This window comes from Muscardinus avellanarius (genome assembly GCF_963383645.1).
Source record: "Muscardinus avellanarius genome assembly, chromosome: 16".
Classification (NCBI taxonomy): Eukaryota; Metazoa; Chordata; class Mammalia; order Rodentia; family Gliridae; genus Muscardinus; species Muscardinus avellanarius.
The window spans coordinates 44994790-45008057 of NC_137802.1; the positions used below are offsets into that span (position 1 = coordinate 44994790).

General features: G+C 60.2%; 1 protein-coding gene across 1 annotated transcript; it reads right to left on the bottom strand.

Annotated features, from left to right (window-relative positions):
* Positions 1 to 120: 120 nt before the first annotated feature.
* Positions 121 to 12865, bottom strand: XYLT2 (xylosyltransferase 2; the record flags this gene model as incomplete). Its single annotated transcript, XM_080713526.1, has 11 exons — positions 121 to 443; positions 1816 to 2149; positions 2762 to 2957; positions 3248 to 3510; positions 3716 to 3892; positions 3979 to 4195; positions 4397 to 4477; positions 4889 to 5091; positions 5335 to 5510; positions 5753 to 6245; positions 12731 to 12865. 11 exons carry the CDS (start codon positions 12863 to 12865, stop codon positions 121 to 123), a joined length of 2598 nt encoding a protein of 865 aa, XP_080569652.1.
* Between the last annotated feature and the right edge of the window lie 403 nt (positions 12866 to 13268).

Consider the following 13268-nt stretch of genomic DNA (forward strand, 5'->3'; position numbering starts at 1 on the left):
TGATGGCAGAAGTGGGAGTACTGCCTGGGGCCTCTGGGTCTTGCGTGTGGGAGGGGATGTCCCTCCACTATCTGTAAGGTGCGATTCCCCCGGTCCTCCGGGTGTGTGGCTGGGGCCCTGCTACCTGAGTCTCCCATCTGCTTTGACAGGCCCCAGCTCTGCTTTAGGGTCCGGAGACAGAGAGCTCCAGCTGGTCAGTCTGCAGAGCTCCAGGGAGGGGCAGGCAGAGGGACCCGTGGCACACAGTCCTGCCACGGACCAGAAGCGGCTCAGTTCCCCATCTGTCCAGGCCTCGAGGGCGGGCCCTGTGAGCCCCATGTGCCGCCGGGCAGCCTCTTCCACAGGCTCGGGCTGAGGCAGATTCAGGATGCCACTCAGGCCCTGGAAACTCTGCTCCATGTATTCATTGTGGGGTGGTCCCGCGTGCAGCCAGCTGGCGTCATCTGGGGGTGCAGAGTGGACAGTAAGCACCCTCATGGATCCCACAGAGGCCAGACCCTAGGAGTCGGGTCTGGGTACCCCAGTTCCCATCCCCACCCTACCACAGGGTCCCTTCTTGTGGAGAGATCATGGTCTAATCAAGAAACATTCTCTATGTATGTTAGTTGTATAAAACCAAGGTAGTGATCACTGAACTTCTAGATGTAGGGTTAAGCCACACTGTGGGCTCAAGGCGCTTTAGGAAATGAAGTAACAATCTGGTTTGTGGCTCCGGTGCCCCTTGACCACTGTCAGCAGTCCCCAGAGCCTTCGGTGACCTGCACGCAGGTCCTGCCTGTGGGTCCACTGGCCTGGCTACCCTGCCTTCCCCCACCCTGAACCTACTTCCCCTCCACTCTGCCTCCCTCACCAGAGCCTGCCAACTTCATCCCTTCAGCTCAGAACACGCTCTGCCATCAATCTTGAGGCCCAGCCCCATTCTCCTTGCTGAGCTGCGTCTGCTCTTCTGTCTGTCACCACGCTGAGTTCCAAGTGGGCCACGGGTGTGGTTTGCCTGACCTCAATGTGCCCCAGGCCCCAGCATCCCCTCCCCTGCTCTCACCCACTTTCTTGAGAGGATGGGGTGGGGGAAGAAAACATCCACATATAGGGCGCTTACTGCACACCCACTGTTGCCCAGGACTCGTTATCTGCAGGGGCAGCCCCTTGCAGGAACCTGCCCAGCCTCTGCCTCAGGCACGTGGGTGGGGGCCCTGCCCCTGCCCACACGGCCTCATGGTGGACTGGGATGGCCAGTCAGGTTTGCTCTCCCAAGACTGTAGAACTTGGGGATCCAGGGATCAGGCTCTGCTGCACTGTAGGGCCAAGAGTGGAGAAGCCAATGCTCTGAGATAAGACAGGAGGAGAGATAAGCTGTCCCGGAAGGATGGAGAAAGCATCTCAGTTTCCCAGAGAGACCTAAGACATCTTCTGGGTTCTGGGGAGGACAGCCCTGCATTCTTCCAATACTTTCCCTTTTTTAATTTGAGCTAGTTTGTGTGATTTGTGTCCCATGTACACAGGAGGTCTCTAGCAGTTGTAGTACCCTACTTCACATGTGAACAGACTGAGGTTCAGGAGGGCCAGGTAACTTCCAGGGCCCAGTTAAAGTGGCAGAGACATGGTCCAAACCCATGTCTGCCTGACGTAAAGCCTCCCTTCCCACTACACGGTGCTGTAGGCCTGGCATGCTAAGAAGCAGAGTATCCAGGCCCCCACCTTCTCCCTTCCTCTACTCTTAAGGATGGGGGTCAGCGCCAGTGGTCAGCTCCGTAGGTCATTTCCCCAGCAAGTCCTACTCTGGCTTCTGGGGACAGTTAGGCACCAGGTCCTTACCTTTCCTGAGAGGTAGTTTGCGGTTGAAGGTCAAGGGCAGCACGAGGAAGCGGGTCTCACCCAGGGGCTCCCAGAACTGGAGCAGGCGAACGGTCCAGGCTCCTGGCCGCAGGGGCCGGCTCAGTGGGGGCTTGTACTGCGTGACCTCAGTCTCCGCATCCACCGTGATGTCGTAGGATGTGGCCACCACATAGGTTGGGTCTATCCAGACCACAGTGGCTGTGAGGTTGGGGCCGCGGGCCCAGCGCTGCATAGCCACAGGCTCGTCCAGTGGTCCCAGCAACCCCCCAAAGTTCCGGAAAAGACGCTCCTTGGGGTCCCACTCGGTGCCAACCTGCAGGGAGGGAGGCAGCTGGGTAGATGCCTGGGGAATGTCCTCTCTACTCTGATACCGCCTCTCACTGTAACCTCAGGACAGTCGCTGCCCCTTCTGGGCCTCAAATTCCCCATCTGCAAAATCAAGGATCAGACTAGAACTCTGATATTGCTCATCTCTGAGATGGTGCTAGGCTTCCATCCTGAACTGCTCTGCTGTGCTGGGGCCCATAGCTTGACCATCCCCACATACACAGTGTCTTCAGGAACAGACCAAGGAGACACCCACAGGCTTAGCCTTAGAGCCCACTGGAACAGCCTAGACCCTCTAGAAGAATCCCTGTAGTTTGGAATGACTGGGCTTGCATGCGGTGGAAATGACAATTCCCTCCCTGCTCCTTGCATGTCCTGTTCCCCAATCTAGAAGGCTCCTCAGTGTGTGCATGCAGAGATGACATGGGATGTCTGCGTGGGGCATCACCAGGCCATTACTGGGAAAGAAGAGCCTGGTGATCCTTGCCCATAAAAGCCTGATGAGTTCCTGCCCCACCCTTGGTGTCTGTCCCTCTCTTCCCACTCCCTGCGACTTGCTGGGGATCAAGAGAAAGCAAGGGGGGAGGACCTGTCCCACCTCCAAACTCTGGAGCCGGCTGGCCTGGTCACTGCGCCCCAACAGCTTCAGCGACCCCTGGGGCATCAGCCACATCTCAAGCGTCTCTGCCGGCCCTTGGGCTGAGGGCTGCACCACCTGCGTCACCAGGTAGCCCTGGAAATGGTCGTCATAGAAATACAGGTGCACGCTGGACGGCAAACCCCTGGGCTCAAACCTAGGAGGTTCCAGCAGGGAGAAAGGGAGATGCTATCAGCACACCTGACATGGTCTGGAGTCCCAGGGAGGGGGCACTGGGGAGTCCCCTCCTCAGGTACTTCCTTTGCCCCAAATCTCACACCCCACAGCACCTGTGTGCCTGACTCTTGCCTTTCTTATTTTTTTTTTCTTGCATTTTCTTTGCTTCAGACTGGGAGCTTGCTGTGGGTGGGGACTGTCTCTTTCTGATTTGCCTCCCCATAGGACGCCACACCCCGAGGGCCTGCTGTGTATCAGAAGGGGTCTCACTTGCAGAGTGAGGTGGCCGGTGGGGGTGCGACTGTGGCAGCATGGCGCAGGCCGAGGCGCGAGAAGGCAGTGTACGCAGTGAGCGTGACGTCACTGAGTCCCGCGGGGCCATCAGCCACGTCGTAGGTGCTCTCCCAGTAAGCCTTGAGGGCTGGCGTGCCTGGCGGGTAGCTGCCATACAGGTGGAAGTCCAAGATTTCCAGGACCTCCTGGTTCACGGTCGACTCAAACTTGCGGGCGAAGAAGGTGGGTCTGGAGACTTGCTGGAGAGGGAGAGGCAAGGAGGGAAGGGCTCCAGGGACTTACTTAGAGTACGGGGTCTGGCCCCTCTCAGCACTGCCTAGGTATCAGCTTCCTGGGCTTTTCCTGCTGCTGCTGGGGGCCCACACCCCCAGGCTGTTGGACACCCGTCCTGCCTTTCTGACCCGGGACAGCTCACGGGGGAAAGCTGGGGCCATGAGCTAGCACCTGCAGCCGCAGGAAGTCCTGTGGCTTAAAGTCGTTGGGGGAGCAGCCGCACCAGTCCACGATGTGCTTATACTGGCACTTGCAGCCCAGCTTGCGGTTCCAGTTGGTGACCCGCAGGTTGTTGTCCACGAGGCTCTCGCAGGCCGGGCTGTTCTCCAGCACCGTGTGGAAGAAGGACTGCAGGTGCAGGGGAGCGGGTCGGGTGAGCCGTGGGCCGCCCAGCCTGCGCCCGCTCTGGCCCGTGCGCCAACCCGGTCACCCACCTCGGCTGGGAGCAGTGTGTATGTGTAGAACTGGCGGAGTTGGGCCACCAGCGGGTCATCCGTGTACACTACATACTCCACGAAGCTGCGCGTCAACACAAACCAGTCAGAGCCGCCGTCCACCACGATGCCCGCAGGGATCTGCCGCTCTCCCAGGCGCCACATGTGCGAGTCACACTCGTGGAAGAGCCGGTCCAGGCCCTGCTTCTTGATGAACCTGTGGGTGGCAGAAGGGCGATGGCTGAGGGGCCTGCAGAGCGGGGTCCCAGCTGTCTCACCCGCTCGGCAACCAGCACTCCTCCATGTGTGATTGGCTAGGAGGCTTCATAACCAAGCCCCCCAAGGCTGAGGCCATCATGTCCCCTCTGTGGGAAGGCTTGCAACAAGACACCAGGGCCTCCTTCCACACCTCCCTCACCTGGAGTTGTCCCGGCCATGTGACTTGAGGAAATTCTTGTCCCGGTTCTTGGATAGGAATGCCACCAGCTCCTCATTGGTCCTGGTGAGGGAAAGGGGTGTGACAGGTGGTTGTTCTGTGGCTGGCCCCAGCAGTCTCCCTCCAGCACGCTTTCTCTTGGAGCTTCCTTTCCCCCCGAGAGCTGGCCAAGTGCCCTCCCCCTGGCTGATGCTCTGGGGTCCCCAAGGAAGACCACCCTTCCTCCAGCCCTGCTGTATGACCCAGCACCAGCACCCAGGTACAAACTTCTGCTCTCCACCCCATCTCTTATCATTCCCAATCCTCAAATCATCTTCCACCAACTCCTCCCCTAATACAAGGGAGCCACGTCTGGGCTGTGTGGACCCCAGAATGAGGCTCAGGGAGGAGAAGGAGCCCAAGGGGGTCTTCCAATCCTAATGGCCCCATTGGGGCCCCGTCCCACCCAGAGGGTTCAGAGCCCGATCCCCACACCTGGTTGGGTAGTCAGTAGCGCTGAGGTTGATGAAGAAGTCCCAGGCCCAACCAGGTACCTCTAGCAGGTCCCGCATGCTCCGCAGGTACATCCTCAGAAGACTGGCCCCGCCCCAGATGGTGACCATGCGCCAGGGTGTCACCCGCACATTTTCATACTGCTGGGCAAGCGCTACCACCTCGCGGTGCAGGTAGTTGGAGCGCTGTGGGAGAGAGAACACTCAGCAGATGCACCCGGGTCACAATCTTCCAACTCCATTTCTCCCGAAATGGAGAAAGCACAGGGAGACTCTAGCTCCTAACGGCTCTGCCACCTGCCGGCTGCCTCCCCATTCTGGGCCTCAGTTTCCCTGTCTCTCCACCACCCGAGCCAGGTCAGAGACCGTGATCCTTGTAATCTCTGCTCTGCTCACCCCAGCCTCCTAGGCCACTCCTGCCCACAGTACCTTGTCCACGTGGATATAAAAGAAGTGCTGCTCGTGGTAGACAGCCTTGAGGAGACGCTTCAGCTGGCGGATGGCGCGGCCGTGAACCACCAGCATGTAGGCGATGCGCACTGGGGGGCCGTCCACGGGCTGCTGGGCCCGGATCTCCTCCCACTGGATGCCGGGACTCATCTTCCCTGACAGCGGAGAACAGGGGCATCAGGAGGCCTGCCCTAGGTCACAGGAGGGTGAGACGGGGAGGAGGGGCTGCCTGCCTGGAGCCCTGGATCCCAGCCCCCACCCAGTCCGCTCTGCCACTTAGCACAATTAACACAAACCTGGGCAAGGAGGTGGGCCCCCTGGGAAATGAAGGTGAGGGTCTGGGCCATGCCACCTCCCTGTCCATGCCTAGGAAGCACCAGAGTGCCCCTTCCCTCACCGGCCAGCTGGCAGTGCCGGGGCACAGCCTTGGGCATGAGGCTTCCCGCCTGGTGCAGGCACACCACGTTGGCGATCTCCTGCTGGCACTGCTTGGTGCTGGCCCGGGCCAGGGCGGACAGCGCATCCTTGCCCACAATCTCGCACTTGGGGGTGAAGCCGTTGTCCGTGGGATGGGGGGCGCCCTCCACGCTCCCTGTGTCTCCGTGTGGTGGGAAGCCAGCAGCTCCTACCAGCGCCTCCCCAGCGGCTGCCCCACTCAGGTTCTGGCGGCCCGGGGCCTCTGGGGGTGGGGCAGGAGGGACCCGCCGGCTGGCTCTGTGCCGGCTCGTCACTGCCCGCACCACCTTGGCCACAGGCAGGCCCGGGTTCTCGGCACGGCCCCGCCAGCGCCCATGCCTCCTGCCCGCACTGCCCCGCCGCCCCGCAGAGCTGTCTGTATCCTTGGAGCCCTCTCCAGGGTCCAGCGGTCGCGGCTTCCTCTGTCTTCCTTTCTGTAAAAGATATGTGGATAGGTCACGGGACAGTCACTCACCTCCTCCTGCTGTTGGAGCTCCATCGTGGCCAGGACCGTCCTCAGACCTGGAAGCTCCTGCCCGTCCTTTACCTAGAGAAGCCCTGCTCACTGAGAGCTGCACAGACAGCACCGTGGATGCCGCTGGACTGGCTGGCTGAGGAGACCAAGCCTTCCCCAGCCCGCCCATCGCACCCAGGCGCCCGAAGCTCTCACATCACACAGCTGCGCTTTGTGTGTGTGTGGTATCAGGGATGGAACCCAGGGGTGCTCCACCTCTGAGCTACACCCCCAGCCCTTTATGTTTTGAAACACTCTTGCCAAGTTGCTGCAGCTCTTGCTAAATTGCTGAGGCTGGCGGAAATCTGTGATCCTCCTGTCTCGGCCTCCCATGTAATGGATTACAGGTGTCTGCCACTGTGCCCGGTCAGCTGTGCTTCTTTTTTATGCTACACTTAGATATCACTTTCTCTTTCAGCAGATGTTAAAATACTGCCCACCAATGTCCCATGGGAAGTGTGCGGATGCATCTAAAACATCTTCTGGACAAGAGTTTTCCACGTGGTGCTACTAAGGCCACAGAGTGCGAAGGGCTTTTTCCTGGGGGGACACAGGTGGAGCCTGAGACCCCAGTACTGGTCGGGCCTCTAGGCAACAGTCAGAGCGCGATTCACTGGGGTGCACTGCGGATGACCGGGAGCTGGGCAGGGGAAGGCTCCAGGCCACAAAGCCAGTCTGACAGGCATGGGAGAAGAGGGCTGGGAGGCGCTCAGCCTCAGCAGCTCCGAGGGAGTCCCGGCCAGTTCAGTGGGCACCCTGCACAAGGACCACCTGTAGATGGCCAGCCCTTGGGCCAGCACCGTGCTTGGTCCCCGGCTGGACAGCGCAGGCTGAGCGTGGGTCCTGCAGTGGGAGGCTGTCGCCCCTACACTTGCAGCAGGTACTCTCGAGGGAAAGCCCGAAGCCCTCCCCGCTGCCGCTGCGCTGCCGCCACCGCACCCCTGCTCCCTGCCTCTAAGTGCTCTGGCGCCAGCTGCCTCTCTCCAACCCAGGCGCCCCCAGGTGGGCTGGTCAGCTCAAACCTCCTCCTCCCTGCTCCCCAGCTCCCTCCCTGCCTGGCCAAGTCCCACTTATCCTTTAAGACCCAAGTTTCAGGCTCTCTGACGAGAACCTGTCTCATTTGTAACGTCCTCAGAGTGGGATGCCCCTCTAGTAGCTTGAGGGAGCCATGTCAGCCCTGTCTCCCCAGGGCCCAACAGAGTAGCTGGCACATCTGGCTGGTGTTTGAGATGTGGAAGGGATGGAGGAAAGAGAGGTGCTGGGTAAGTACTCTGCCCCCCCACACACACACGCACACACACACTGAGCACAGCTCTGTGACCTCACCGGCAGCCGCTGGAGTTCTCAGAGCGGATTCCCTCAGCTGTGAGAGTGCGGATCGAGTGAGACAGAGCACGAGGGAGGCAGCTGGGGAAGGCTGCCCACTCCTCTGGCCACCGTCTGTGCGCCCCTCCGCCAGCATCCACCAGCTCTCTTCAGTGCTAAGTAAGATCCCATTCAGTCTGTGTCTAAACTCCATCCACACTCCCAGGCTTGTCTGGCCAGGAAGGCTCTCCCGAACCTTCAAGTATGTAACTCGCAGCCGCCTTGCCACCTGCCTTGGGACCTTAAAGATTCCTCAGACCCACAAGTCCGAGTGCCTCCCAGCCTGGCCCTCCTCAGCCTCTTGCCCTCTCCGGGAACAACAAGCCCATCTGGAAGTGGCTCGGGCCAAACACGCGCTGGAAGTCAACTTAAGATTCTCCTCTTTCCTCACATCTAGCCCATCTGACCCATTCTCTGCCTTCCCACTGCCCCTGCCCACGTCTCCCGAGCCTCTGCTCTTACCCCACAGCCACCAGCGTTCCTGTTAGACTCGAAGTCCCTGTCTCGCCGCTCCTGACAGTGGCTTCCCCTTGTAGCATCCGGCTCTTAGCATCCCTCCAGCCCACCTGACCTCCTGCTCTGACCTCTGCACCGGTGTGCTTGGGGCCTAGAATATCCCTAGACACCGTCGCAGTTTGTTCTTTGCTGCCTGTAACTCTGCTTAGATGTCATCTTCTCAGTAAGGCCTGCCCGATCACCACACTCACAACTCACGCCCGGCCAGGAGCAATGGTGCGTGCCTAAAATCCCAGTGACTTGGGAGGCTGAGGCAGGAGGATGGTTTGAGGCCAGCCTCAGGAACTTAGACTTTGACTCAAAATCAAAAGGGCTGGAATGTAGCTCAGTAGTGGAGGGCCTCTGGGTTCCGTCCCCAGTACCACAACAAAGAAAAACAGCAACAACAAAAACCTCTGGCCTCCCTCACCTCGGCTCTCCTCTCCTCACATCTACTCACATCCTCATTTTGTGTTATTCTGTGTGTGTCTCCTCACAACACGAGTGTAAGCGCCACAAAGACAAGGATTCTTGCTGTTTTTTTTTCACCGACATGTTCCTGGAGCCCAAGAGGATGCCTGGCACTCACAGGCACTCAGAAAGTACTGGCGAATGGATGGATGGATGGATGGATGGATGGATGGATGGATGGATGGATGGATGGAAACGGTCTCAGCACAGGCACAGCATTTAGTAAACGTGCCATCCTTTCATTATGATTACCAGCAGGGGAGGAGAAAATAGTCAAATATGAGGGGAGAGAAAGGCCCACGCCCTCAGGCACCACAGACCCAGGGGCTGGGTTCTCCCTGCCCCTCACCTCCCGAGGACCTTCCTTCCTCTCCAGTTGGAGTATGGCAGGAACCCGACAGCCCCCTCGGGCCAGAGCCCACCCTATACCTTAGCCCCGGGACCCTCTGTGCCCAGCACTCTGAGGCTGGTCCCGCTCTGCATGGCTGGAAGGACCACAGTAAGGGGCTGGGGTTTTATTCTAAGTGTCTCGAGAGGTGTCCAGTGAGAGCTGAGGTGTCTGTCCCCATCTGAGAGATCCACATTGAGGAGGGCACCCTGGGCTGGGGACACCTGACCTGGCCGACACAGCAAGTAGAGAAAGATGTCCCCAAACTTAGGTGGGTAGAGAGGGCAGAGAGGTGTGGGTTCTCAGGGTGGAAGGCAGTATCAGCAAGTCAGGAAGCTGGTCAGGAGTCCAGGGCCCAGGGCCCAGGGCCAGGCTGGCTGCGGTGGGGGACAGGATGTGGGAGGAGAAAGGCATGTTGGTGCCCTGCACTGCAGCAGGGAGCTGGCTGACCCTGAGAAGGACAACCCCAGAGGAGGCTGGGGGACCAGGAGGCAAGAGCGAGGAACTGGAGACCCCTCCCGTCCTCTCTCAGGCTTGGCCATGTGAGCAGCAGCAGGGCCTATGGCCTGTGCCCCTGGATGGGTGCTCCAGCAACCTCTGAGGCCCAGGGTCCCCTCTGATTACTGAAAGTGGGGACTGGTCCTTTGAGACCTCCTCCTCCCACCCCAGGAGGCATTTAAAGTCCTTTGCTGCTGGGGATGGTGGTGCATGCTTGTAATCCCAGCATTTGGGAGGCTGAGACAGGAGGATGGCCTCAGCTACTTAGTGAGACCCTTTGCAATTCAATGAGACCCTGTTTCAAAATAAAGAATAAAGGCCAGGCATGGTGGTGCACACTTGTAATTCTTTCACTTGGGAAGCTGAAACAGGAGGATTGCACAGATTCGAAGCCAGCCTCAGTTAGTGAGGCTCTTAGCAACTTAGTGAGACCCTGTTTCCAAATAAAAAACAAACTAGGTCTGGGATATAGTCTGGAGGTAGAAAAGCCCCTGGGTTCTACCCCCAGTACCACCAAAAAATAATAATAATAATAAAAAATAAAAAATAGGACTGGGAGTGTAGCTTGGAGGTGCAATGCCCCTGGGTTCCATCCCCAGTACTGCAAAAAAGAAAAAAAATAGGGCTGGGGGTGTAACTCAGAGGTAGAACGCCCTGGGTTTCAACCCAATACCACACACAAAAAGAATAAACAAATAAATAAAGTCCTTTGCCATTTCCTGACTGAAAATCCTCGGAACCCTTCTGTGAGCCATGGAGACCGTGAACACAGAAACACTTACCCCACACCCTACCTCCTTCGACTTTCAGACTGCATTTAAAACACGTGCTGAGACAATGTTTATGAAAGCTTTGAAAGCCATCCAGTGGCTCTTTGGAGGCTGGTGATCATCCCGGGTATCCATTCTGAGCCCCTCCAGACAGCAGAGTGCATGTCTTAAATGCACGTGGACTCCTGCTGCGGCGTTCTCCCACTGCACTTAGAATAAAACCCCAGCCCCTTACTGTGGTCCTTCCAGCCATGCAAAATGGAACCGTCTTCAGGAAAAAGAGCCAAGCCCTCCTGTCCACTCCCCAAGGGGGCCCAGCTCCGCCCGTTCTCCTCAGGGGGAAGCCCCCCCCCTGCCCAGCTCATCCTGCAGGAAGCTCTTCCCAACCTCCTGATCTAAAACAGCCCTTGTTATTCTGTCAAATTTCCTTTACACTGTCTGTCTCTCCCGTACACTCCCTGCCCACGAGGGCCAGGGCCTCACCTATTATTTCTTTCTGTATCTCCAGTATTAACACGATGCCTGGTGTGAATGTGACTTAATGTTTGTTGATTGAATGACTGACTAAATGAACCCCTGTCCCCAGTGTGCAGTGCTGAGATAATAAGCCTTACATACTGACAGCTAAGCAAGTGCCAGAAACTCCTGCAAATGCTCACTGGCATAATTTCACACCATCTTTATAATCACCCAACAAGAGAGGCGCTACTATTACCTAGGCTTGAGGGGTACTGGAGGAGAATGGGGAAGAGGTGATTTACTGGAGGGCTGGCTGCGCAGTGGCGGAGCTGGAATAGGATGGTGAAGAGGGCGCCCCCTTCAGCGCTCGCCACCTCCACCCAGCACTGTGCTGCGCTGCCTGGCAACCCCAAAGGAGCCGAGGGGTTCAAGCACCAGTGGCTGCCTGAGATGCATGACCATGAGGCCACAGGGGGGCTTTTTCCATTCCAGTCCAGGATTCCTCTGTCAGTTTCAGCCGAGAAGGGGGTGAGGGTGGGAGGAACCCCAACCTCTCCACTTCTCCACCCCAAGCTGTGAGCAGGCAGCAGGGGCCTCAGCCCATCTAGAGACTTGAAAGAGAACGTGGCCCAGGGCCGTTTGTTTCTGAGAAGGCTCGGATGCTCTGATATGCCCCCCACCAGCCCGTGCCTTGGCAGCCCAGGCCATCTTAAAATGCCCTATCTGCCCAAAGACACTTCTTACCCTGGGTCTGAAAACTCTCTTCTCTTCTTTCTCCTACATCTGGTCCACAGAACAAGTTCATTCCCTTTAGAAGTCACGGAGCCAGCCTCCCCACCATCGGCCTCAGCTCCTTTCGGAGGCATGGTCTCCTGTGACTCTGTTCCTGCTCCCCGTGCCACCCAGCTTCTTGGCTCTCCCCAGAAGGACAGGGTCTCTCCTCGCCAGTCTCCACAGCAGGCCTTCCACGCTGCTGAGAAGCAGGAAGGAGCCATGGACTTGGGGGCTCCCTTAGCCCTCACCTTGCCAGGTAGAGAAGCCAAGAGAACAGGGCAAGCAGAGCCTCTGACCAGAGCCCGAGGCACTAGAAGGGGTGGCAGGGAACCCTAGCCTCTGGCTACTCTTAGGACTACGGTTTGGACCATTCTCTCTGCCCCTCCAGGATGGACCCAGACCCCACTGGATCTCAGATCCTTCCTAACCACCCTGGGGAGGATGTGTGTGGGCCTGCTCCTGAAACCATGTCAGCCCAAAGTGAAGCCGACCCTCGGGGCAGGGCCTCAGCACTCTGCTAAGTCAGCCGCTCTGGCCCCTAGTCCCTTAGAGGCAGAGGGGGCCCCTCTCCCATTCCTCCACATCCTGGGGCCAACTCAGTGGCCACCCCTGGGGGCACTCCAGCTTTCCCCTTGGGGTCACTCCCTGTTCCCCCAGTTCCCGGGTGCACACCCTGACACAGGCCCTAATTCCCGCCCCAGCTCCACTTGCCGCTCCCCGTCCCCGCCTCTCAGGCAAGCTGGGCGCGGGCGCCCGGGGTCTCTCGGCCCTGCTCCTCCGCCCTCGGCGCGTGCACACCCGCCCCCTCCCAACTTCAGAAAGTTTGGCCTGGGGCTCCCCACCTCGGGGCGGGCTCGAGCCGGGCCCAGCCCCGCCTCCCGGCCCGGCTCCCGGCGCCTGACCTTCACCGCTCCGGGGGCAGGAGACCACCGCCCCGCCCCGCGCCCCCCGCCCGGCCCCCGGCCCGCCCGCGGCCCGCGCCTCCGGGTCACGCACCGCCCGGGGGCGCAGCCCGCCAGGCCGGCCAAGAAGGGGGTGCGGGCGGACCGACACCCGGCTTAGGCGCCTGCCGCCCCGCACGCGGGCAGCCCGCGCCCCGCGAGTCGGCTGGGGGCCCCGCAGCCCCGCCGGGACCCGCGCGCTCCCGCGCCCGGCCTGCCCGCCCGCCCGCGCGGCCCGGAGCACCTCGCCCGGCTCGTCCTCCTCCAGGCCGCTGAAGCTCCACACCACCAGGCCCTGCAGCAGCAGGATGGCCAGCGCCGTGGCGATCGCCAGCTTGTACCGCCGCACCAGCTTCTGCACCCGCGCGCTCGCCACCATCTTCCTGCCCGGGACGCGGGGCGCGCGCCCAGCCCTGCAACCCCGCCGCGGGCGCGCGCACGGCGTGGGGCCGAGCTCCCCCCCCCAGGGGCGGGCCGGGGCGGCCGGGGCGGGGCCTGGACCGCGGGCCTGCGCCCGGGTCGCCGTCCTCCCGCCGCCCCCGCCCCGCGTCCCGGCGGTGCTCCGGCCCGGCTCACCTCCGCCCGCGCCGCGAGCCATTGCACGGCCCGAAGCAGGGTCCGAGGCCCGGCCGCTCCGAGACCTGGGGCCTGGGGGAGCCCAGCCCTGCTGGCGGTAAGCGCGCGGCCCAGGGCCTCGGGGGAATGCTGGAACTCCTGGTACTGCCGGTGGGAGAGGTGGTGTTCTGCGATAAGGCCCTGCTTAAAAACCTGCAGGCTGCAGC